At 42.2% G+C, this 26,329-nt stretch overlaps 1 protein-coding gene across 2 annotated transcripts; it reads left to right on the top strand.

The window, feature by feature from the left end:
• Nucleotides 1-1,231: 1,231 nt before the first annotated feature.
• Nucleotides 1,232-26,015, top strand: TPX2 (TPX2 microtubule nucleation factor; the record flags this gene model as incomplete). 2 transcript variants are annotated; one of them, XM_080924863.1, is made up of 16 exons in its annotated part: nt 1,232-1,337; nt 4,055-4,177; nt 5,841-5,967; nt 7,960-8,091; nt 8,930-9,055; nt 11,748-11,869; nt 12,537-12,688; nt 13,805-13,973; nt 16,132-16,270; nt 17,320-17,536; nt 19,943-20,038; nt 20,893-21,069; nt 21,977-22,123; nt 22,900-23,011; nt 23,535-23,722; nt 25,738-26,015. In XM_080924863.1, 16 exons carry the CDS (start codon nt 1,232-1,234, stop codon nt 25,843-25,845), a joined length of 2,241 nt encoding a protein of 746 aa, XP_080780989.1. In that variant the 3' UTR covers nt 25,846-26,015. The 2 variants fall into 2 exon arrangements, with proteins under 2 accessions (XP_080780989.1, XP_080780990.1); XM_080924864.1 differs by lacking the exons at nt 1,232-1,337; nt 4,055-4,177; nt 5,841-5,967 and having other exon boundaries at nt 7,984-8,091; nt 23,556-23,722.
• Between the last annotated feature and the right edge of the window lie 314 nt (nt 26,016-26,329).

The following is a 26,329-nucleotide window of genomic DNA, read 5'->3' as shown; positions in this document are numbered from 1 at the left end:
CTGCACTCAAACTCCAAAGAGTTTACCTGCTTCTGTCTTCTGCTGTGTGATTAAAGGATGCTTCACCATACCTAGCTTAAAGATTAAAAGGGCCTTGGTGGCACACACCTTTAATCCCAGTTGTTAGGAGGCAGAAGCAGGTTGATCTCTAAGTTCAAGGCCAGCTGGGTCTACAAAGTGAGTTCCAGGACAGAGCTACACAGAGAAACCCTATATTGGGGGGGGGGGGGGAGACCAACAACAAAAACAAAACAACCAGACAAATCTTATTTGTGTTTTTGTGAAGGCTGGAAAATTGTCAAATTTTTCTTTTCTCCTATGGATACCAGGAATGGCATATAAGGCTGTCAGGTGTGAACATCCCACTGATTCCAAGAGAGGATAATGTTTATTCAAATATTATTGGTATCTACATCCCTTATAAGATACAGAACCCCTTTTCTTCTTAATGAGATAGGATCTTGCTCTGTAGTGCTGGTTGGCTTAGAACTTGCTGTGTAGACTAGGCTGGGCCCTAGCTTGTCTTGAGTTTTTCCATTTCTACCTTCTGAGTGTTGGGAATCACAGGCATTACGCCCTGATACCTAACTTAGAATGTGTTCTAGGGTATAATGCAAGAGTCATTTTTCTCTCTTGCCATCATGTGGACTTTGGGGATCAAACTAGGTCATCAGGTTTGGTGGCAGGTTTCTTTACCCACTGAACCATCTCACCAGCCCCAAACTGGCTGCTTTCGAATTCCAAAAACTAAAGCAATCTCCCAAGCAATTAATTTTTAGGTTGATTTTAAAAGGTGAGGCATATTTAAAGATTGTTCCCCCCCCCTTTCTTTCTCTCTGTCTCTGTTTCTCTCTCTCCTTCCTTCCCTCCCTCCCTCTGTGTGTGTAGGGGGGTGTGGGGGGTGTACGCACATGTGCGCTGAGTTTTGAGACAGGATCTTACTATGTAGCCCTAGCTGACCTGGAATTTATTCTGTAGACTAGGCTGGTCTTGAATTCACAGAGATCCAAATACCTCTGTTTACTAAGTGCTGGGATTAAAAGCATACAGTTTGCTCTGCTAGCCCCTGGATGATTTTCTAAATTGGAAACGTAAAAATCAAAGTAGTTTGTAGGAATCGATACTTATTATTGATGTACAACTAATATTTGGTAACTTTCTTTCCTCAGAAGACTATTGTGGTGTATTAGAATCCTGGAAAAAGCTTGTTCCTCAGCACTTAGTGGGGGCAATGTCACAATTACCGACTGCTTACTCTTTTGATGCTCCCACCGACTTTATCAATTTTTCATCTTTGGATGCTGAAGAGGATAGGGAGAATATAGACTCATGGTTTGGTGAGTGGTGCCTTTTCTTTTGTTTGTTTTGTTTTCAAGACCTGATTTCACTATGTATATACCTCTAGCCATTCTGGAACTTGCTCTTCAGACCAGGCTGGCTTTGAATTCAGAGGCCCCCTGTTCATGCCTCCCGAGTACAGGCATTAAAGATGTGTGACGCCAACCTGCTGCTTCTCTGCCGTTTTAAGGGTTAGTGTCTTGCTTGCTGAAGACATTTCAAGAGCATAAGGGCTGGAGAGATGGCTCAGCAGTTAGCAGCACTGGCTGTTCTTCTCTAACCCATGGCGGCTCTCAGGTGTCAATGGCTCCAGTCTCAGAAGATTCATTACCTTCTTCAGGCCTCCACAGCACCAAGCGTGCACGTGGTGCGCAGATGTATGTGTGGGCAAGACACTCATACACATAAAAATAAATTAATAAAATTAAACACATTGAAAAAGGAGACTGCAAAACAGTAAGTAGACTATACATTCTCCCATGATTTAGTAGAAAAATAGCTCACTTTGAATTATGGAAGTCTGTCCAAAGGTGAAATTAGGTTTATTGAAACAAGGTTGAGACTGGCCTTGTACTCTTGGCAATCTTCCTGCCTCTGCCTTTGAAATGCTGGTATTACCATGGAAACCACCATGCCCAGCGTCTTTCTCTCTCGCTTTTCTTTTTTTGATTGTCTGTGGAGCCCTGGCTGTGCTGGAACTCTGTAGGTCAGGCTGGCTCTGCCTCCCAAGTGCTGGGATTAAAGGCCTGAGCCACCACTGCCCCATACTTTCTTTTTCTTTTTTATAAAATGGAAACATCATCTTTCCTAATAATTTATGATTACAATACATTTCCACAGAAACAGGAAAAAAAATTCTAAAAACTGTGGTAAACTTCCCAGAGTTTGCTGTCATCTTCTTGATGCCAACTTTGTATCTGTGTGTAAGGCAGACACCTGGCCGGCCTGCCCACCACCTTTTTTTCCATCCTATTTTTCTTCCTTTTTTTTTTAAAATTAAAAAAATTAATGAGGCACTATTTTACTGCGTAGCTTAATTTGGACTTGAACTTGCTGTAAAGCCCAGAATGTCCTGGAACTAAAAGTCTTCTACCTTCTAGCTCCCCCAAAGCTTGGATTATGGATGCATAGTAACACACCCACTTTATAGATGTTTTACTTTTTTGGGAGGGAAGTTCAATTTTTAAAAAAAACTTATAGATGAACTTAGAGCTTAGAAATATCAGGAAAATACAAAAATGTCATAAATACATGCACATCATCTTTTCTTTACTATGATAAAACTTACAAATGTATTATAAACTACAAGAATTTATTAAAACATACACACTGCATATGGCATAATATAGAAAGGTATATAGGCATTGTGAAAAGCAGTATTGAATCATAACTGTAAAATCAGCCATAGTACAGAGTGAGCTGCTGTAAGAATCGTGCGGCCTTCTGTTACAGGAATCCAGAAGTTCCACTTGGGTTTTGACTGTGTGAGAGTCAGTGCTCTCTAACCCCTGAGCTCAAGTGCCAGCTGACATCGCCACTTTTAGGGATGGACTCTAGATAGAAACGAATAGTATTTTACAATTCAGAATGACAAGTGCTCAGATGTAGGTACATAAGGGCCATTCACATGAAACAGTTTCAAGCTTGTCTGTCATGGTGCTGATCACATTAAACTTCTACCATTGTCATTTGGGCGCTGCACCTGACACTTCAACATCCTGTTCATCTCAGCTAAGATGTTGAATGACTCTGAAATCACAAAATCCCATGTCGCCCTTGTGTTTTCTTCTACTTTTACATATTTGCTTATGTTTGAAATGGGTCTTGCTGTGTCCATTTTTTTTTTAAGATTTATTTATTGTATTTGAGTACACTGTAGCTGTCTTCAGACATACCAGAAGAGGGCATCAGATCCCATTACAGATGGTTGTGAGCCACCATGTGGTTGCTGGGATTTGAACTCAGGACCTCTGGAAGAGCAGTCAGTGTTCTCACCACTGAGCCACCTCTCAGCCCTGAAGATTTCTTTTTACAAGTTTTCCCTGTGCTCCCAATAGTCACTGAAGGGAGATACTAGCATAGCAATTTTAATGAAATTAAATACAGGGTCTGGAAGAAACAAAAATCCTGTTAACTATAGTATATTTCCTTTACTTCAGCTTGTGGCATCTTTTTACCCATTTATAATCAGATGTCCATGCATGGTGTAGTTATTCAGGGACTTGCTACACTCCTGCAGCCTGGCACAGTTTGCTGTTGCTGGGAAAGATTGTTTTTGTACCAGCTTTAGTCACAGCAGAACTCAAGATAAAACTTCAGAAAACTTTGTTCTGCTCTATTCACACACCCCACGCTCTGTGAATACAAACTGTCCCTTGTAATCTTATAGTTCATGGTGGCCAAAAAGTTTCTTCAAGGGCACTGTGATGTATTTAAGTGGTAGATAAGGCCAGATAAAGTTGGCGTGGCCCTAACTGTATCTTTACAAAGGTAGGAGTCACTCGGTACAGAATCTGCAACTATCCTTCTGTGAACGCTGGGTGCTGCAGATGCTGTGAGGAGGATAGACTCTGCAGTCTGTCCTGGTGCACAGAGAACATGGTGCTTCTCTTCAGGTGCTGGCTTGTTTGCTAACAGTGCTGGAAGTGGACTTTTCTCCTCATTTTAATAGTGCATGCCTCAACTCTGCTTTGCTTCCTTACTGATTATTACACAGATGAGAAGGCCAACTTGGAGAACAAGATTCTTCGGGAGAGTGGAGTAGGGACACCTGTTCAGGGGAAGACTTCCTTGAGAAAAGCCAAATGTCAACAAGGCTGTGTCACTCCGCTGAAGGCAGGTGAGGAGAAATAGCTTGGACAGGAGCCTTGGGAAGCTGGCGGGGTGGGGATGAGAGCTGGGGACCAGAGAGAAGCACCAGAGACTAGAGTTTGGTTTGTTAGTGCAATATGCGAATCAGTTCATGGTAAATGTAGTCTTCTTCCTGAGACAGGTCTGTGCTCAGGCAACCCTCAGTCTTGGAACCTTCTTGCCGCCACCTCTTACATGCTGAGATCGTAGGCACTGCCATACCTAACTATATTTTTCTTTTTAATATGCCTTTAGGATTCATTGCTAGTTTTTTAGTGCTAGGGATTAAAGCTAGTAGTTCATGCATGCTTAACAAGTGCTCTACCACGGAGTTATAGTACTCTCCTGAACACTACACTTTTAAAAGAATTTTGCACAAAGGTTCATGAATACTGTTACTTTATAGTTTTCTTATATTTATGGGTGTGAGCCCAGCCTTTAATGGCTGAGCCATCTCTCCAGCCCTAGTTTTCTTGTGTCGCCCCCCCCGGGTTTTCTTTTCAGTTTTCTATGCTGGTGGTTGAATGTGACTTTGAGCTCTGCAGTGCTTCCCTACTGGCCAGCACTCTACCCCTAGTTTATGAACTTTAAAAAATTTTTTTTCCTTTTGAGACAGGGTTTCTCTGTGTAGTTCTGCTGTTCTGGAACTAGCTCTGTAGACTGGGCTGGCCTCAAACTCAACTGCCTCTGCTTGGGTAGAGTGCTGGGATTAAAGATATGTACCATAACATCCGGGCTAAAGGGCATTTTTATGTATCCCAGGTTGGTCTTTTAGGTCGAACTAAAACGTGTTTTTTTAAGATTTATTTATTTAGGTATATGAGTCCACTGTAGCTGTCTTTAGGCATACTAGATCCCAATACGGGTGGTTGTGAACCACTGTGTAGTCGCTGGGAATTGAACTCAGAACCTATGATCCTCATTTTTAATTCTGTAGTCATACACATATGCTATGCATACCGGCTTACATATATTCAGATTAATATATATGTACATGTATGTTTATAATTTCTGATTTTCTTGAGATTTGAGTACTGGTTAGTTTTATTTCTCATTTAGGAGGCTATTTATTAATTTAATTGAAAATATTTATTGCAGTACTTAAAATGTACTTATTGCTTGAATTCATATATGCATACTAGATTTATTTATTTATTTATTTTTTAGATATATTTATTTATTATATATAAGTACACTGTAACTGACTTCAGACATACCAGAAGAGGGCATCAGATCCCATTACAGATGGCTGTGAGCCACCATGTGGTTGCTGGGATTTAAACTCAGGACTTCTGGAACACCAGTCAGTGTTCTTAACCACTGAGCCATCTCTTTAGCCTCTGATTTATTCTTTTTTTTTTAAAGTACAAATGTTTTGCCTACATGTATGTATATGCACCTATGGGATTCAGAAAAGGGCATCAGAATTCCTGAATTAGAATTATAGATGACAGAGTTTCACTGTAATTCTGGCTGTCCTGGAACTCAGGCGCTATATAGACCAGGCCATGAACTCGCAGAGATCCTCCTGGCTCTGCATCCCATTTGCTGGGATTAATGGTGGGCACCATCACTGTATAGCTAAACTTTTAATAAGTGGCTATTTTAGGATGCTTCTGCAGTAGTCTGACTAGGTTTTTGGTTTCTTGTAGTTGACAATACTTACTACAGAGAGACAGAAAAGGAAAATCTTCAGAAAGAATCTATCCCATCAAATGATTGTTCTTCCCTAAATGCTAAGAGAGCTGTATCAGGAAATACTCCCGTCCAGCCTCAGAGGTAAGAGTGGGGCTCAATCAGACATCTGTGTCATACAGTTGGATTTGTCATGTTCCTTCAGTGCTTACTGATTGTATTGCAGGTTCAGTGTATTGCTAAGTGCTTATAGACACTTAGTTGCTTGTTCAAGGCACATTCATTTCAAAGCCAGGATTCAAACTTGACAGTCTGATTTTAAAAGCTGCGTATGGATAAGTTTGTTTTTCTATTGTTAATTCTCTTTCTATCTCTTCTTAGATTTTCATTTTTATTTTATGGGTATGGGTATTTTGCTTGCATTATTTATGTGTGTTATGTGCATTCATGGTGCCTGTGGAGGTCGGAAGAATGTCAGACTTCCTGAAACTGGAGTTGCAGTAGTTGTGAGCCCTCGTGGGTGTTGGCAGTCGAGTCGCTAAGTGCCTTTCTTTGTTTCTTAGTATTCCAGAAGCTTCCTTGTGGCTATGTTTATATATCTCTTCTGTTTTACTTTGATTTTGTTTTAGTCTTTTATTATTCATGCTTAATATTTTGTGGTGCAAGAGTTTAAACCAATCTCAGGTGTATTAAGCAAAGCACACTTTCTACTATGGAGTTATATGCCAGCCCTTGTTTAAAATTCTAAAATTACATTTATATATTTTTATTTTGTGTGTGTGACATTGTACACATGGACAATGGCTGAAGTGTGGGAACAGGGACTAGAACATGTGGGTAAATGGAAACAGAGCCCATGATGATGCCCAGGATTTATACTCCAGAGGCCAGCGTCAGAGTGCAGATCTAACGTCATTGTTTACTGCACAAGCCTGTACTTAGCCTTTTGGCCAATTATGGTATGTTCATGTATTCAAGGGCAAATTGGGGTACAACAGGCATTGTTGAGCATAATCTGACTCACATGTCTAGGAGCCTGTCCATGGGCCTATCCATGGGCCTATAGGGGAGGGCCCAGTCCCCTGTGGAGATTTCCATGAAGACAAGGGAAGCAACTAATGCCCTGGCCTTGGCTTATTTGTGTGTCTCACTGGTCTGCTGGGAGCCATATCAGATCACACACTGTACAGTGGAGCAGGACTCCTCAAGGAGTCACAGGCGCCTGTGGTGCCTCTCTCTCCGTTCCACTGCTTCCAGAGTATCTCCACATCCCCACAGAGAAGTCGGTTCTCTTTTACCCTGTGGTCCCTGGGGATGGAAGTCAGGTCAGGTGTCATCTGACCCTCGACCACATCCTTGACTTTCATGTTAATGGACAGCTTTCAAAGTAACCAAACAATCACAGAAAGTTTAGTTGTGTACATGGTGCTTAGTGGGATCTTGCTTTAAAAACAAGATTGGTCTATTTCCCTTTTCCTGTGTTTGTTTTTAATTTTAACTCTCCATTTTCTCTGTGTTCTTCCCCATCTCCCCTGGGGAAGTAAACCCAGATCTTTGCTTCGAGTCCTTCTAGACTAGCCTTTTACCACTGATCGATATCCCAGTACTCATGCAAGTATGTTTAGTATTTTAGCTGTTTTAAAATTTGAGACAGGCTCTCACTGTGCAGCTGTGACTGGCCTGGAACTCGATGTATAGACCAGGCTAAACTCAGACCCTGCCCCCTTTACATCTTTTCTGCTTGTTTGTCTTTTGAGACAGGGTTTCTTTGTGTAGCCATGGTTTTCTTGGAACTCATTCTCTAGACCAGGCTGGCCTTGAGCATCAGGAGTAAAGGCACGCACCGTCTCACACCAGGGTTCGTTAGGTTTTCTGACGGCTGCGATTATCAGAATGGCTGGCCCTATTTAGTCTGTTGGGTTGGTGCTTTTAAAAATCTAGCTTATAAACCACCAGCATATTTAAATAGCAGTACTTAATGGTTGGAAATAGCAAGTTTTCAGAAACATTAGCTTACTAGAATGGATAATAATGGTTTTATTGGCCTTTTAGTTGACATACTTTTACTTTCTGAAGAACATTTGCATATCTGTAGAAATTGTATTCATAAGATAAATTGTGTCATTTCTACCTTAGAAGGTCTGTTAGACTCTCTGCTCAGAAGGATTTGGAGCAGAAAGAAAAAAACCATGTTGCCTCTGTTGAAATGAGAGCCAAGAGATGCACTGCTCCCACCGCGGACTGTCCCCCCAACAAAAGGATGCGAGTGTGAGTACCCGGGAGGCCGCTCCGGGCTCCGGCCGCTGGGCTCTTCCTGAGTTGAGTTTTTGAGTTACAAAGGAAAATTAATTACCAAAGGGTCCATCTGCTTGGTGTTCCTGTAGATTAGGGAACTCCGAAGCTATGCCATGGTCATGGTCAGGCCTTTGTTCCTTCTAGAAGGTTTGTCTCCAGTGTTCTTCTATGGCAGGGACTGACCACAATCGATGGCGTTCACATACTCCACAAAGTGTCAAATAATCTATGCACTTCACAGAAGTCAAAACTAGATTGCCACTGGCTTTGGTCGATTATTATCTGTTGCTTCCCAGTTTTTCCATTTTGCTTGAGCTTGGTTACCCGAAGGTAACTGCTATATCTTTAGAGGTATTCATGTTCAAGGGGGCATGTTGTAAAGGAAGCAGTCTGGCATCCATTCAGGAAAGTGAGACCTTCCTAGACTGTATCGTACATTTTATCTTAGTTCTTCAGGTTGTCACTTGGATCTCCCAGTTGATGTAGAGGCAAGAACAGCACTTAGTTATGCTGGGTTCACTGCTGCTGCTCTTGAATTTCCTAATAAACAGATTGTAGGTGTTAGGAACGCTGTCCACTGACACAGAATCCTGTATTCTGAAACACTGCCAGATGCTTCGCATGACCTCTGAGGGCTTTCTCATGGCTGACCTGTTGGAGCTGTTGCTGTGTTGATTTGATGATGCGATTGAAGAGCCTTGTGGGTCAATCGTTAGTCCCCAAAATGAGGATGCACTTTAGGAAAATGGAATTTATTTATTTTTTGTTCATTTTGAATCAGAAATTTGTTTTTCATTCATTTTGGTTCAAGTTCTCATAAAAAGAAACCGGAGGAAGAGGAGGAGGGCAGCGCTCCAGGATCTTCAAGAAAGAATGAAAGAGAAACTCTTGAGAAAGTCAAGGGCAAGCACACTGTGCCTGGTGTGCCCCCTGCAAGGTACATTTCTTTCCCAGAGTAAACTTTAGAGGAAGAACAGTGAATTATAAATTAGTCTATCTTCGATCCAGGCACACCTGATGTTTGGGAAACTCTTAGGAGCTGTCTGTGACCTGAAGGGTGCCGGGATGGTGAGCAACACAAGACCAGTTAAGACATGCACAGGACAAGATCAGTACACTACCTCAGTAGATGCGCATGTTTTAGTCAGTAATCAACCTTGGGGTTTAGTTGTATTCCCTTGCCAAAAGATTTTTTCTTTTTTTTTTTTTTCTGGAAAATCTTGTTTATGCTTTAATAGATAATGGTTGTATGACTGTTGATATTTATTGCTAATTTGTTTCTGGAATTAAAAATAAAAGATTTGCAGTGCCACCACCTTTTCATTGTTTTTGTAGCACAGGCTGACCTTGTAGTAGCCGAGGATAGGCTTGAACTTCTGCTCTTGTTGCCTCTGCCTCCCCAGTGCTGGAGTGTGGAGATGTAGCAGCTTAGGTGGAGTGTGTCGCCCTGGAGGTTAAACTTTGAATATGGTTTTCGAGAGTGAAGGTTGTTTAATGACGTTTACCTGTCTCGACTCTGAGGCTTCTGGCAATTATCCAGTCATTAAACAGCAGAGGTGGGGTGTGGTGGTGGGTAATGATTTATGCTAGGGCTCCTTTCTCTCTGGCCCAGGAGCCTCACCTTTCACTGGCCAGGTGAGGGAGAATTGGAGCAATTAACTTTTATTGAACCAGACAGTCATACTTGTAAGAAATACTTTTTCCATAAGCAAATATACATAGACACAGGTACATTCATACACACATTTACATTTTCTTTTCCATTTTCACACATTAACATTCACATTTTTGTTGGGCCCAACCACCTGTCTCATCTACTTGTGTATATTTGTGAATATTTACATACACATACCTATACTTGTGTGTGTGTGTGTGTGTGTGTGTGTGGTGGGTAGAGCAAAAGCCCAAATGCCAGTGCAGAAAGAACTCATTCTGGGTGAAAAATAAGCTCCAGCCTTTACTGCATAGAGAAAGAAAAAGCTTCTACCTTTTTATTGCTAAATGAAAGAAACCCAAGTGTGTAAGAAGAAAGCCCTGTCCTTATCAGTAAGAAGCCTGCTCTCTCTGCTCTCTGTTCAGCTTCTCTCTCTCCTCAGCTGTTAGAATAATGTCATTGTTCCTAGTTTTGTACTATTTTTAGGAGAATAGATCAAATGGCATTCCAAGCATCTTTTTTCAAAAGTTCACAAGTTCAAACATAAATTCAAACCATAAATTGAATAAGGAGTTACAACAGAGATGTTTACATATGTTCGCTTTTAGACTAGTTATCTAATAATTGTCTCTCACTAGCTCCAAAGGTTCATAAAAGTTAAAAACTAGGGGCTGGAGAGATGGCTCAGCAGTTAAGAGCACAGACTGCTATTGCAGAGGTCATAAATCTTTTTTAAAAATTAGTTAAAACTATAATTTGTATGTCTAAGTTAACACAGTATGTCAAAGGCAAACCATCTGCCTAGTGTTTGACTAGTATTGAAATTTTGTATAGACAACCCAGTCAATATTTTATCTTTTGTTATTGTACTTATAATAAGTCATTCATCCATAGTTTGTGGTATTAGTTATCAGATAATAGTTTTACAACCAGCCTAAAAGGAATGTTTTCCTTAATTGTAATCTGTTTCATGCCTGCTTTTTATCTTAGTACAATTAACTTGTGACACATGAAGTCTTGCAGGGCCCTAATTGAAACCTATTTTTATAAAGGGCCCAATAATTTCTAGTATAAATTTAGGAATTTTATAGAATAATTATTAGGGATTAAGAAATCATCTATTTGTCTACGTAGCATTACTACCACACCTCTTCATTGGTCTGCAGGAAATCTGTTCAATGGGGTGGACTGATGCCCAGTGATTATTATATTAATAATGACAGGAAAGGCATATCAGCTTCAAGACTCAACCCTGGGATGAGATTTCTGAAAGCCTTGCAATTAAGAATTACCTGTTGCAGACCATGCAATACAATGTGTCAGCTCTAGAATGTCACTTGTATGCCTTTATCCTTTCCCTGATGGCTCCTAACAATCGGTGGGCCTGGAACTAGTGAGGTAACTCAGGCTGGCCTCTGATTCACAGTCCTCTGGCTTTAGTTTCCCAAATTTAGCTGTAATTCTAAATGTGGCTCTTCTGTTTTTGTTTGTTTTTAAAGATTTATTTCTTGTATATGAGTACACTGTTCCTTTCTGCAGACACACCAGAAGAGGGCATCGGATCCCATTACAGATGGTTGTGAGCCACCATGTATTTGCTGGGATTTGAACTCAGGACCTCTGGAAGAGCAGTCAGTGCTCCTAACCACTGAGCCTTCTCTCCAGCCCAACTCTTCTGTTTTTTTAAATTTAGCTTCTCCTGTGGCATAAAAGCTGGTCACTGGTGTGAGTCTTTTGTTGGGCCTTATTGTCTCGTGTAGTTCGTTTTAGCAACTGTTCTCTAAAAGTTTTATACCATCCTGTGTAAAGTCCCTTCGTTCTTTCCATGTCCTCCAAGTGAGCCAGTGTCTGCTTCTGTGGGTAAGCTTTGGCTGTGGAAGATATCCTAGGTTATAAACCGTCTACTCAGCAGCTTGTAGTCCTTTGAATCACTGAACCTTTTTCCTTTTGTCTCTTTCCTGATTGATGTTTCTAGGGAGAAGGTTCTAAGGAGTACTGAAGAGCAGGAATTAGAGAAAAGATTGAGAATGCAGCAAGAAGTGGTGGAGATGCGGAAGAAGAACGAAGAGTCCAAGAAGCTCGCCCTCGCAGGGCCAGGTCAGCTGGGCCTTACTGAGTCTTAACTCTGAGGGTGCTCCTTAGAATTTTGGTGGCGTTTGTTTGTTTGTTTGTTTGTTTGAGGTCTCTACAAGCAAGAACAAAATAAAAAAAAATCAGTTTGAGTATTTAGCATAAGACAAACGAGTTTACTTAAAATGGTGGCTGTAAGTTCACCTGCACCTCAAGGGGTACCCCTAGACCGGACTACCCAAACTAGTGCTTCCCCAGAGTGTGCTGTTCTGTGTGTTAGCTAAAGGATTGAGAAAGATGACAGTGGCCTTGGCCAGTTTGTCATTTCCTCTGCATACTAATAGCAGAGGATAGGAAAGAGGTCTGTCAAATGCAGTTGTGGTTAGCAGGAAAAATTGATCTGAATGAAATTGGCGCACTCACTCGCTTTGCTCTGCACCAACGCTAGTCCTGCTTACTGGGTGGGAAAGCATCTTGGAGTTTAGAGATTCTGAGTCAAATTTTCATTTTATAGTCACTCTCTAGGGGTTGGATTTTCAGTGCTATGGAGTGTTTGATTAGCATTTGTAATGCCCTGGGTTCTATCTCCAACACTATTTTTTTAAAAAAAGGTTGAGGTCATGACTTTATCAGAGCTATGCCTATATCCTAGCAGTGGGCTCATGTTAACTGTGTGTTTTCCTCTGTTCCTCAGGACAACCTGTGAAGAAATCTACCAGCCAAGTTACCAAGACAGTTGACTTTCACTTCCGCACAGATGAGCGAATTAAACAACATTCCAAGAACCAGGAAGAGTATAAGGAAGTGAACTTCATATCTGAGCTTCGAAAGCACCGTTCCACTCCTGTAAGCAAGTGTTCTTACTATTAATTCAGTAGGACTCAGCTGTAGCGGTTTTTTTCATTACCTAAGGTGGGATGATTGAGAGATGCTACTCTTTGAATCAGTATAGTTACAAATTCCCTGTGAACTCTGGCTGTCAACAGATCACTCCTGGGAAAGCATGTCACCAAGTTGGTATCAAAATTAAGATGAGGCACGAAGCACATAAAATTGTGTGTGACCAATGTGTAGAGGCTTCTCCCAGCCTTCAGGCTCAGGTATAGAGTCAGGTGTGGAAGTATGACCTCATCTCAAAGGCGTGCACCACCACCATCTGGCTTTATTATTATTTTTAAGTTTAAAGTCATCTCTCTAGCCTCCTTTGTTTGATTTTTGTTTTTCTTGTTTTTAAGATGGCGTCCCAATTAGTCAGGGCTTGCCTCAAACTCACTGTACAACTGAGGGTGACCTTGAACTCCTTATACAACTGAGGGTGACCTTGAACTCCATATCCTTCTGCCTTCACCTCCATATAATGGGTGGTGGGTGTGTGCTGCCAGTCCTGACTTCGGGCACTGTTTTATTTTCCTTTTGCTATTTGTTTTTATACCTATCTGTCTTGTGAGTGTGCCATGTAGGTGTGGGTGATGGTGTAGTTCCAGGGTTGAGTTTAAGTGTGCCTGGTCTACATAGTGAGTTCCAGGCTAGCCAGGATTATGCAGAGAGACCCGTCTAAAAACATTCACCAAAAATAGATAAAAAAAAGTAAAGTGGGGTGGGCTTTGCTTCAGTCGGTTTGAGGGTGTGTGTGGAGAAATGCTAACAGGTTTCTGTTGGACCTGATGCTGGCCCCGCAGCCCATGCCAGTTTTGTATGTTTGTTTTGTTTTTTGCTTTTTTTTTTTTTTCTTTCCCATTCCCTTTTGAATTTTAAAAAACTTGCTCTAAATTGGTTCAAAACGTTTATCTACTTGGGAAAACTGCATATGTACTATTGCAAAGCAATCTTCTAAGCACCACATTTTTCAGGAGAGAAATGAGAAAGGGCTGGTAAATAGTATATGGACTCTGGCTGAGCGCCTGTGTTGAGTATGGGGTTTGCAGATCTCACTTCATTGGCTGGAAAACTTTCTCTTCACAGGCCCGAGGGACTAGAGGATGTACTGTTGTTAAGCCTTTCAATCTGTCCAAAGGAAAGAAAAGAACATTTGATGAAACAGCGTCTACATATGTGCCCATTGCACAGCAGGTTGAATCCTTCCACAAACGAACACCTAACAGATACCATCTGAGGAACAAGAAGGACGAGAGTAAGTTTCCTCCCAGTACCTTGCTGGCCAGAGTCACTTCTCCAGTGGCTGGCACAGCTGGGTGATTGTTCAAAGGCAGAGTTGGGGGGGTGAGGTGAACAGTGCAGATGCTGATAAGTTTGCACAGATTCAGTGGTGAACAGATGAAAGGATTTTAATTGTTTGTCTTTATTTCTGCAAGAAGATAAGGAGGTCTAAAGATGGAAAATAAGTTATCAGGAAAATATGACAAAGCTGGGTTGGTTGCATGCTTCTGATCCCAGCATTTGGGAGGTAGGGGCTCAATTCCAGCTTGGTCTAAATAGTGACCTTGAGGGAGCCTGGTCTTCACAGGACTGGTCTCAAAACAAAAACAAATATGGCTAGTATTTTGATCTCTTCTGTTTGGTATTCTTTAGCACTTTGCTTTAGGTGCTCACATGACCTGCTTTAAATGCAGCATTTCTCTTTTGGCAGTGCTGGGGAGTCAGCTTAACATCTCATGCATGCATGCAAGCACTCTGCCAATGCCCTGCATTTTCAACCCTAAAGACAGTATTTTCCACCGTTGTTAATATATTCTGATATTTTATATTATGAAAAAGTGAATTTTTTTTATTCTCATAGAATTATGTTTCCACCTAGCCAAGGCTTCATCGTCAAGTTCTTTTTCAAAAGAGAAGCCAGTAAATGAATTAATTAAAATTTCTCACTGTTATATAAGGTCTATATAGGAGAATTCCTTCTAGGTAATTATGAAAATCAATAGGCTTGTTACTGACCAGGGAACCAATCTCTTGTAAGTGTTCACAGTCCTCTAAGTCAGTGGTTCTCAACCTGTGAGTTGAGGCATCAGAAAACAGATATTTACATTACCGTTCATAACAATAGCAAAATTACAGTTATGAGGTAGCAGCAAAAGTAACTTTATGGTTGGTCACAGTGACATGAGGAACTGTATTTAAAGGGCACAGCATTAAGGTTGAGAATGCTGCTTTTTTTTTTTTTTTCAAAGATTTATTTATTTATTATATATAAGTACACTATAACTGTCTTCAGACACACCAGAAGAAGGCATCAGATCCTCATTTCAGATGGTTGTAAGCCACCATGTGGTTGCTGGGAATTAAACTCAGCACCTCTGGAAGAGCAGTCAGTGCTCTTAACTGCTGAGCCACCTCTCCAGCCCCGAGAACGCTGCTTTAAATAATGCTGTGTTGACCGACTTGTTCTCCTTCTCTTTGCCTCTAACTCTCTGTGACTTTCTCCAACTGACTATCTGAATCCCCCCATTCCTCCCACTGTTTGGGGTGGCTAACCCATGAGCCATAAACTACTGATCCTTCTGCCTCAGCTTTCTAAGTGCCAGGATCACAGATATACACCACTATGCCATTTGACTTGCTGTGTATGAGTGGTTGCCTGGATGCTTTGATACAGATGTTTTTGTGAAATTCATTGCTCATTGGTTTGTAAAAGGCCTGGTGTCTTAAAATTGTACAAAAAAAAAAATGTCAACAAGCAAAATAGTTGGTATTCTCCATAGAGGCCTGTTTAGTAGCAAGGACCCCATCAAACATGGCTAGATCTTTGTCCCGCGCAACCGTCTCGCCTGCAAGAACGACGCGGCACACGAAATAGAATCCTTCTGTGGTAAACTTTATTATCCTCGAGAACCAGTACTTGCTCCACGTGACGAAAAAGACGGAGAAAACCAAGAAATCCAAGAAGACGAACAGGACGAACAAGACGAACAAGATCCACGAGACGGAGGAAACCAACGAGAGAGAAGAACTAATTAGCCCGTCCCCTTATAAAGGGATCAGTCCTTGCCTTGGACGCGGAGCCCCCTGATTGGTTGAAACTCATCAGGCCCTATGACGCCACGGAAGAGGCAGAGCTCAAGAAGTGGAAAGTTACCCAGAACGTGCGCACATGGCTTGTTTACTGCTAACTCCAGCCGGATATCAGCGCCATCTTGTAATGGAGAATGTGCAGGCGGCGCCCCACAGATCTTAAGTGCAGAGATGGCAGATACTATCCTCAATAGGGATGATAGGAGGGAGGGAGCATTTGTCAGGTTGAGTGGTATAAGTTGAGCATAATGGTTGGGTCAGCGCTTACAGGTGACTTGGATTGTGGGGAACTAAGCAGACAGACGTCTGATTTTGTTTTACAGGCTTGTTACCTTCCAAATCTGTGAACAAGATCGTACAACACCCCCAGACCCCCATACTGCAGACCAAATATCGTGCAAGGGCCGTGACCTGCAAAAGTGCAGCAGAGCAGGAGGCTGAGGATTTTGAGAAACAGAAACAGTAGGTCCCACTGGCAATGACTGAGGAAGGCTGGCAATGCCTGCCTGCTTGCTTTCAGTCCTGTGGGGTGGTGGTGGCTTTTTCCTTTTCATGAAAATGCAAGCCATTTAGTGGCTCTATAGGCTGTGCTCCTGTCTCTATGACTGAAAGTGGGACTATGTTGGAGCCCAGGAGCAGAATCTGAAAAATATCCATGTACAATGCAATGGTGGTGGCAGAGCTTACCTTTGTGTTCTAATTATGGATAAGGCTAGTCTAGGCAGACCTCATCTCTTCCTGACTATCAAGGGATCTGCAGCTTTACTCTTGGAAGAACCTGGAACTTATTGTAGTTGGCATTGAAAGTTGTCTCCCTAGACGTTCTCTGATCATTGTAGTATTAGTAATGAACCCAGGGCCCTTGCGTATGTAAGACAGACAATGCTGTTGAGCTAAATCCCAGTCCTTTTTAGTTATTAAAACTTAAGTTTTCAAGAAGAGTTTCACTAAGTTGGTTGGGCTGGCTGTGTAGCTCAGGTATGTCTTGATTAGCCTAATCTCTTGCCTCTGCCTGAGTTGCTATTAGCCAAAGATGACTTTAATTTTTTTTTAATTTAATTTTTTTTGTGGGAGTTTTGCTTGCATGTAATGTCTGTGTACCACTGGCATGACTGGTAACCCATGGAGGCCAGAAGAGGACTTTGGAGCCTCTGGAACTAGATTTAGAGACATGGTTGTTAGCTGCCATGTGGGTGCTAGGAAGTTTTTGGGAGAAGTAGCTAGTGCTTTTAACCCCTGAGCCATCTTTCCAGCCCCCCAAAGTATGGGAACTTGAAATCTGGTCCTTTTGTGTCTGCCACAAGTGCTAGGGTCACAGGCGCTTCCACTCATAGCCCCGAACCCCAGCAGGGTTGGTCTAAGGTTATATATACTTTAGTCTTTTCTCAGGAGGTGATTGTGCCAACCATGGTGGATCTTCCTAGTGCTTAGTGAGGTTTTGTTCTACTTTGTATGGGTTTTATTTAATTTAAAAAGCCTTTTATGTTTATTACCTTCGGTGTTTGTTACAGATATAAATTCAAAGCACGAGAGCTTGATCCCAGAATTTTTGAAAGTGGCCCCATCTTGCCCAAGAGAGCACCTGTTAAGCCTCCTACTCAGCCTGTTGGTTTTGATTTGGAAATTGAAAAACGAATTCAAGAGCGAGAGTCAAAGAAAACAACAGAAGAGGAACAATTTGAATTTCATTCTAGACCTTGCCCTACTAAGATCTTGGAAGATGTCGTGGTAAGAATATTTGAGGGGTTGGGTGTTGGCAGAGGTGACCCAGAAATGTTGAAGTTGACCCTGTCAGCCAGACTACCATATCACTGGGGGTGACGAAGCTGAAGCGGACTTGGACTTGGAGTCTAGGGAGAGGCAGCAGGAGGTTAGATAACAGGCTGACAGGAGCATGCCTTCTGCAGAGTGATGTGGTTTAAAGGGCTGCACAAGAGGAGCTGTGAGCTGTGATGTTGTGTGGTAGAGTTGACATCCTCGTGTTGTCACTGTGTTGCTGGGATGGCTGGCGCTTGTCCCTCTTTCATATGGAGTCATCCCTCAATTTCTGCAAGATTGGCTTCAGAACTTTGCATAGATAACCAAGATCTCTACATGTTCAAGTCTCAAAGTATAAACTAGCACACCATATACTATTTAAATAATTACGTTTTCCTTTGAGATGGGGTCTTGCTTTGTTTCTTAGGTTTGTCTTAGACATCTAGGTTGCAGAGCTGTCTGTACATCAGCTTCCTAGTTGGTGGGACTGCAGATTGACGCCACTGTGCCTGGCTTGTCTTTCCCTTTGCTTGTTTCAGTGTCATCCATGAACGAAGCTCTAATAGACTAGCTCTGGGCATTAGTTTATTCCATTTTCTCACACTAAATCAAAAGCAACCTCGTGACATACTTTCAAGGCTTTACATATATATTAAAATTGTGATTGTACCTAGAAATAATTTTTTAACTGAAAGCTGTTTCATATACCTCTCTATCTCCATCTCTGTCTGTCTGTCTGTCTCTTTCTCTCTCTCTCTCTCTCTCTCTCTCTCTCTCTCTCTCTCTCTCTCTCTCTCTCTCTCTCTCTGTGTGTGTGTGTGTGTGTGTGTGTGTGTGTTTGTGTGTAGGGAAGGTGTGTCTGAAACACTGGGTGCTGAAGGAGAGAGTAGTCTGATCAGCTGCTTTCCAAACTCCTCTGGGCTCTCACGAAGATTCCCAGCATTTGATTTGTTGAGGACGGAAAGCGCAGGTGAAGAGCTTAGGGCTCCTGACACAGTAAGCAGTTGTGCTGGTGACAGTAATACTGTGCCTTTGAGTGTGGGTGTTGTGCTGGGGTGCTTGGGGTGCTTGGGCTTAGTTTTGAGACCGGCTCTTCCTATGTAGCCCTGTTTGGACTCACACTCAGAGCCCTGCCCGCTCTTCCTCTCATGCTGGAATCAAAGGCATGCACTGCCATGCCTGAGTTTTACATAGATTATTTTATTTCTCATAATAGTTTGTTGGTGTCTGAGGTTATTGACATGAGCTATTTGTAACTTTCATCAGGTTCACGAGTTTCAATTCATTCTTAGTTTCTAGAAAGGCAATGAATAAAAGACATTAGATGTATTCTTTTTCCTTTCTTCCCTCCCTTCCTCCTTCCTACCCTTTCTTCCTATTTTTATTTTTATGTAGCTTTGGCTATTCTGGAACTGCTTGTATAGGCCAGGCTAGCCGAGAACTCACAGACATCTACCTTCCTCTGCCTCACACGTGCTGTGATTAAAGGCATGCAGCATCAGCTTGGATGCATTCTCTTCAGTGTTCAGAAAACTTGGCACTAAGAAGGTTATGTGGCTTGCCCATAAAAACATTTTAAAAGTTGTTTGCAGAACCAAGATGAAGTTTCTTAACTTTTAGCCCTAGATTCTCGAAGCATAGCTGAAGAGCCTGCTGCAGTGGGTCTGCTGCTCTCTGCTAGCCTCCCCTAGTGGCAAAGCTCTGCCCTGTGTGCCCTTCCAGTGAGCAGGAGATACCGTGAGCGTACTGTGGTGCTTGTGGTACAAAGAGGAACAATCAAAGCCCCCGAGAAGCAGCCATGCAGACAGTTTGCAGTGGGAATTGATTCTCGAGATTTGTGGAAGGAAAAGTTATGTAAGAAATTAGATATCTTTTCTTGGTTTCACACTGAGATTGACAGGTGTAGCCAAGAGCAGGAAGCAGAGATGAGCATTGTTCTTGGGCAGAGCCAGTATGATGGAAGTCTTGAGCATGGTGGTGTGGAAAGATTCACATAGGTTATGTGTATAAGTAAATACTACACCATTTGTTTACACATCTGTCAGTGTGGGGTTCCTACAGTGGAACTTCTAGAGACCTGACTGAGGGTGCCAACCATGGAGGCTTCTGTTGTCTTGGCACGAGATCTTTTAAGTGTGTGTGTTGGGGGGGTGTTTATTTGAGAGTGTTAGTCCTTGCATGCTCACATGGAGAGCAGAGAACAACTCTGGGATTTAGTTCTCTCCTACTGTGGCTTATAGGATCAAATACAAGTCAGGTTTGTTCAGCAAGTGGCCCCTCATCTGGGTTTTATCTTTCTGGCCTAGTTTTTAGTATTTTGTGTAGCATACTAGAAATTGTTACGGGATGTGTAATTGAGTTGTATGCTTCTTCCAGGGTGTTCCTGAAAAGAAGGTAATTCCAGCCACTGTCCCTAAGTCGCCAGTTTTTGCATTGAAGAACAGGGTCCGAGTTCCCACCAAAGAAGATGAGGTGATTCCCTGGGAAGGGGTTCTTTTTCTTTTTCATGACCGATCTGAGTCTTAATCATTCTTTAGACTTAATGGGGCCCAAAGGCAACCAGCCCTTGTCTGGAGTTGTCTATAAGAATGATGAATGTCTGACCACCTGTTTTCAGCTGGCTACAGTGTGACAAAACTTTTGGTGATAATGGGTTAGAGGCTGCAGTTAACCCTATGCTTTCCACACTAAGCAGTTACATTGTATCATCCTTGATACCCAAGGGTCACAAAAGTGACCAAGGGTGATGATTGTGACCAATTACAATTATGGGATTGTAAGATGTGAGTTGTCGTTGATCATGCTAGCTTCTTATATCTCCTATTTAATCTATAAATATCCAGACTTGGGATAATTTTATAGCAGATCTCAGCATAAACCTTTTTATAGGTTCAGTTGAAACTAAAATACTTGGTAATCTTATGTTACTAGCTTGAACCCAAACAACTTACTTGGTCCTATTCTGGGTTTGGCAACCATTAATTTCTGTCACATGTTTTAGTGGAGTCTGAGTCAGAGTCTAAGGTGTAAGTGTGCTTACTCAGAACCTTTCTTCAAGTCTTCATTTTACCTGTCTGATGTCATTTATTCCAATATTCCTGTGAAGAACTTGAAATTCTTAAAGACTTACTGTGTTAGTCATTTACATTGTTTGACCCTTGCTGTGGTTGCTGAAAGGGCTTTGTCTATCTTTGAAAGCAAAGTCATCTGGTACTCAGGGCGTTATCTGCCTTATCCCATGTGGTGCTTGCAGAGCCCTCATTCTGAACTGGGTGAGCAGGGGAAAGATGAAGAGTCTTGTTTCTAAGCTGTAGTTTTTCTCTTAGGAAGAGGAGAAACCAGTGGTGATAAGAGCTCAACCTGTACCACATTATGGGGTTCCTTATAAGATCCATATCCCAGAGACAAGAAATGTGGAGGTGTGCCCTTTCTCCTTTGATTCCCGGGACAAAGAACGCCAGCTGCAGAAAGAGAAAAAAATAAAAGAAATGCAGAAAGGGGAGGTAGGTGTTTCATTTTTGTAATTTGTAGAATTGTGTTTTGATCCCTCAAAGGGAGCCTGCCCACCCGCCTGGCCGGCCCATCACTGTGTATGTGTTTTGCTGTGTAGATCAGACTAGGATCTGTGGTTGTCTCCGTGCCTCTGCCTTCCATGTACTGGGATTACACGAATATGTAACATACTTCACTCAGAGAATGGTTTATGTAAAATTACTATATAGAAATACATAAAAACATACTTTTAACCAAAAAGCATATGTATACTTCTGTATAAAATTACTATTGAAATCATTGTTTCCACTGATGCTTACATGACCCATTATGAAATATTTATTGGGCTTTGAAGTATAAGGAGAAAAATTTAGGTTTTAAAAGGTCCATGGCTTTTTTGCTAGACCATCCTGCTTTGAAAATTGAATTCCTCTGAGGCTCATACACATATTCTGTAGTAAATACTGCTTTACCTCTGTCTCAGTTTGCTTTCTGTTGCTGTGATCAAACCAAGAAGGAGCTTGGGGGAAAATGGATTGTTTGGCCATGTTTTCTCAGATGTTTCTTCTTTTCAGATAACCCTATAGCTTATATCAAATTGAAAACAATGTTCAACTTGGCTAGCAGGATTTTTTGTTTTGTTTTGTTTGGCATTTGGGACATTGTCTCAATGTGTAGTCCAGGTGGGTGTGTTGAACTCCTGATCCTTGGAGATCTGGGATTATAGGTGTGCATCACCGAGACTGGCAAGCATTCTTTACAAGTTTTGTGATCAACCTATTTTATTCAGAGACATGAAGGTGAGGAGGCATTGAAGTCATGGATAGGATTTGAGGTCCTCTGTGGGATAAGCTTTCCTGTCCTTGCTACTGATGAAAGCTCTTTATGTTGCTCTTAAATTTTCTTCTTTACCATTAGGTGCCCAAGTTCAAGGCACTTCCTATGCCCTATTTTGACACCATTAACCTGCCAGAAAAAAAGGTAAAGGATATAACTCAAGCTGAGCCTTTCTCCCTGGAGACAGACAAGAGAGGTGCCTTCAAGGCTGAGATATGGAAGCACCAGGTAGGAATGGGGGGCAGCACAAGTGCTGGATGGTGGTTGGTTGGGGTGAGTAGGTGGGTGTGGGTGAGCAGGCTTATAGGTTGCAGGCCTATAGACTGGACTGGTAGATTCACTATCTATACTAAATCTTCTGGGACGTCAGATTTGGTTATTTTAATATATTCTGTGTCACATCAAGGCCAGGCAATATTTAAGTTTCATAGGTTATATATGACTTCTGCCAGGTATTTTCTCCCTTCCTCCTCTCGACCCTGTATGCATATTTGATCCTTGGAACATGTAAAGACTATTCTTCAAGTTGCATTTGGCCCACAGGCTGAATTTTGCTCATGGTTTAGTCTCCTTGGGAATGTGAGACTCATCCTTGGTCGGGAGTTTCTGTAAGATCTTTATATCCTTAAGTTGGTGCTTTTGCTAAGAAATAGGTTGGGAGAATTGGTTCTTAGTAAGACAGGCTGATTTTTCAAAATGACATATGATATATAGAATTGCTTTTTACTTATAACACAGGTGATAAAAGACAAATGATTGGTTATAGATTGCTATAATTTTGGCATATAATTTTTCCTCTATCCCTGTTCTCTGTCTCACCTCAAAACCAACACTAACCAGGGTTTAATTGAGCCTCTGGGTCTAATCACTCATTTAAAAGAGAGAAAGGGATAGAAAGCTCTATCCTTTTTGTCACAAAGTCCAGAACCTTCAGGATGTGTATTGCTGCTGTAGTGGTCGGGAAACACTGTGTGCAGCTGTCTGACAGCCTTTCTCTCTAACAGCTAGAGGAAGAACAGAAGCAGCAGAAGGAAGCAGCCTGCTTCAAGGCTCGTCCAAACACTGTCATCTTCCAAGAGCCCTTTGTTCCCAAGAAAGAGAAAAAATCAGTTGCTGGTATATATATCTATATATATATTTTTTTAATTATTATTATTTTTTTATGTATTTTTTGGGGGGGTTGGAACAAAATGTCAAACTTTGCAGGGGGTGCTAGGACTCAGTTGTATCAGACTAACGCTGTGTCAATAAGAGCTGTTTTATCTGAAGGGTGGTAGCTTTGTTCCCTTAGACCCAGCCTTTTGCTTGTGTTGGAGCCAGCAGCTCCTGAGTTGGGGCAGTCACAGGCTCTCCACACCCAAGAAGGGAGCAAGCAGGTGAAGGAAGTATTTTTAAGCATTGGACAACATGTCAGAAAGTTAGGATTCTTTTCCTTCTGTCCTACAATAGCTGTGTAGGACAGCAGCATGCAGGGCTGAGTAAGCGACCTCACCTCACTTGTCTCATTGAGGACTCCTCAGCATTCTGCCCCATGGAGTGCAGCTTCACCCCATGGTTCTTTCCTCCTGGCCTAGTCCTGGGCGGGGACTAGGTCCATGAGTGCTGTGTGCATCAATATTGTCTTTGTTTCTGCGCTCAGAGAACCCTTCTGGTTCTCTAGTTCAGGAACCTTTTCAGTTGGCCACCGAGAAGAGAGCCAAAGAGCGGCAGGAGATGGAGAAGAAAACGGCTGAATTGGAGGCCTGCAAGCTGCAGCTGTTGGAGGAATTCAGGCAGCGGCAAGCGGAGCAACAGAAGGAGGAGCTAGCCAGGCTCCGGAAAGAACTGGTAATCTACGAGGTGGCATGGGCACTCACAAGCCCTGGCTTGTCTCTGTTCTGGTGGATCTGGGACTAAGTAGTCAGCATCCACACCGACAGCGAGTGCAAACAAGCAGTTACAGTCTCTCTTGGGTCACCTTGAAAATCAGCCACTGCTTCTTTGAAGTTATTTTCCCCCAGCTACCTGTTGAGTGGTTCCCAGTATAACTGTGAGTCTTACAGCAGTTCTCAGTGTAGGCCAGTGGCAACACCGTCAGTTAGTGCTGCTTGAGTATTAAGTCACTCACTCCACAAAAGTGCTGGCACCTGCTTCTTCCCCAGCTGCCCTTTCTGATCATCTCTCTTCTGCCTTTTGTTTTGGTTTGTGATTTTGTTGACTACTTAAGGGTCAATCAAAGAAGCTTAAAATTTTACTCTGGCAATTTGTATCCTCTCTACCCCCCAAAAGGATTTCTCTGTGTAGCTCTGACTGCCCTGTGGACCATACTGGCCTCAAACTCAGAGATCTGCTTCCTGGGTGCTGGGATTGAAGGTGTGCACCACCACTGCCCAGCAACTCTAGTGTTGCAGTAAATATTAAAAATTAATAAACGGTTTATCTCTCTATGAGGTCTCACTTCTCAGGCCTGATTTTTGGAGCTCTGGCGTCTGGTTCGAGCCACCAACATGGCCAAACTTGTCCGCACAGCTCCCTTCCCCTGTTCTCCGCCTCTGTTCGGGGGTATTTCTATACCCCAAAATTCCACACAAGCACAACTCTAAGGCCCGATAGCTTTTCATACAGGTTTATATATTTAACTCTCAATCCACATATTCTCTATACAAGAAGATTGCATCAAATAGACAAAGATACAAACTGCCCTTCTATATGAAATATTAGACCTGTAAAATCCTTCATGTTCATAGCTTTTAACACCAATAAATCCCACCTGGGTCCAGCTGGTCCTTTAGAAGCTCCATGTTGCCTCGACCTCTAACCTCCACTCTAACTTTCGTCCTCTCACCTCAGCCTCTCCAACCTCTGACCTCTACTTCACTGCCCAGTCACTGACTTTCCTTTATTTTACTAATTAAAATGGGAAGGTTCAGTATGAGTCACGTGATTAGCCAGCCCTTCTTGGGGAAGTGTAATTAACATTTAAATATAAACAGCTTCAGGACACTCTTAACTTTTTTTTTTTTAAGATTTATTATTTTATGTATTTGAGTACATTGTCAACTTCAGACACAGCAGAACAGGAATCAGATCCTGGGATGGTTGTGAGCCACCATGTGGTTGCTGGGAATTGAACTCAGGACCTCTGGAAGAATAGTCAGTGCTCTTAACTGTGGCACCATCTCTCCAGCCAACTCTTAACAATTTTTAAAAATTAATTAATTTTATGTATATGAGTACACTGTAGCTGTCTTCTGCTACACCAGAAGAGAACATTGGATTCCACTACAGATAGTTAAGATAGTTGTGGTTGCTGGGATTTGAACTCAGGACCTCTGGAAGACCGTGCTCTTAACCGCTGAACCATCTTTCTAGCCCCCTTACTTATTATCTTATGTATATGAGTGTTTGCTGGCACGTATGCATAATCCACTATGGGTGTGTGCCCAGTGCTCTTAGAGGTCAGGAGAGGATACCCTGGGGCTGAAGTTACAGGTGGTTGTGAACTGCCCTGAGGATGCTGGGAATTGAACATGGGGTCCCCTAACAGCTGAGCCATCTCTTCATCTCCTGGCACAAATGTTCAACTTGTAACTTTTGTCTGCAACAGTTGAGCAAGGTCCTGTTTCTCCCTAGTAAGTTACACTGGGAATAAGTTTGAAATTCTAAGTGTGTGTGTATGTGTATGTGCATGCATGCATGCGCCTGCACAATCACAGTGAGGAACAGTAGAAGTCTGTTTGGGCTTCACACTTTTCCTTGAATTTGTAATTGGGATCTATAAACCTGTCCAACCCACTCTCCCCTAACAGAACAACTGTACACATAGTTGTTTATCTCAGTAACTTTGTTTCCTTACTCTGCAGGTGCACAAGGCGAATCCAATTCGAAAGTACGCAGCAGTGGAGGTGAAGTCCAGTGAGCTGCCTCTGACTGTGCCCGTGTCTCCTAAGTTCTCTACTCGGTTCCAGTAGAGCTGCATCTACAGCACAGGCAGGAGACCCGCCTCTAGTGAAGACATCTGACAACTGTGGATGCCAGCGGTTTTGAAGATGACTTCACAGGGACCGTTCATTTAGTCTTTAATCAGACTTATGTAGTTGTTTTCTTTGGACATTAGTTGGTCTTTTCTTGTTGGCCTTAACTCTGGTAAGATTTTAAGTATCCGTTTTAGCATAGTCTACCTTTTACCTAATCTTCCCATACTCCCCTTATATATGTATTTTAAGTGTAAAATAAAGGTTGTCAAATCATGTGCTCTGGTCTTAGCCACAGTGTAAGTGAGAAGCAGCCAGTCTGTTGGATTCCTTATTTGTTCAGAACAAGTTTCCAAAGGAGCCCTGCGCTGTGAGGCAGTCAGGGAACCTTCTTAATGGCACCAAGGAAGACAAATGGACCCCGGGAGACCTCACAGAACTGTAGTTAAAGTACATTCTTCATTGTTGGAATGCCACGGAC

Source organism: Micromys minutus (assembly GCF_963924665.1).
Source record: "Micromys minutus genome assembly, chromosome: 11".
NCBI lineage: Eukaryota > Metazoa > Chordata > Mammalia > Rodentia > Muridae > Micromys > Micromys minutus.
This window is presented reverse-complemented; position numbering and strand designations above follow the sequence as displayed.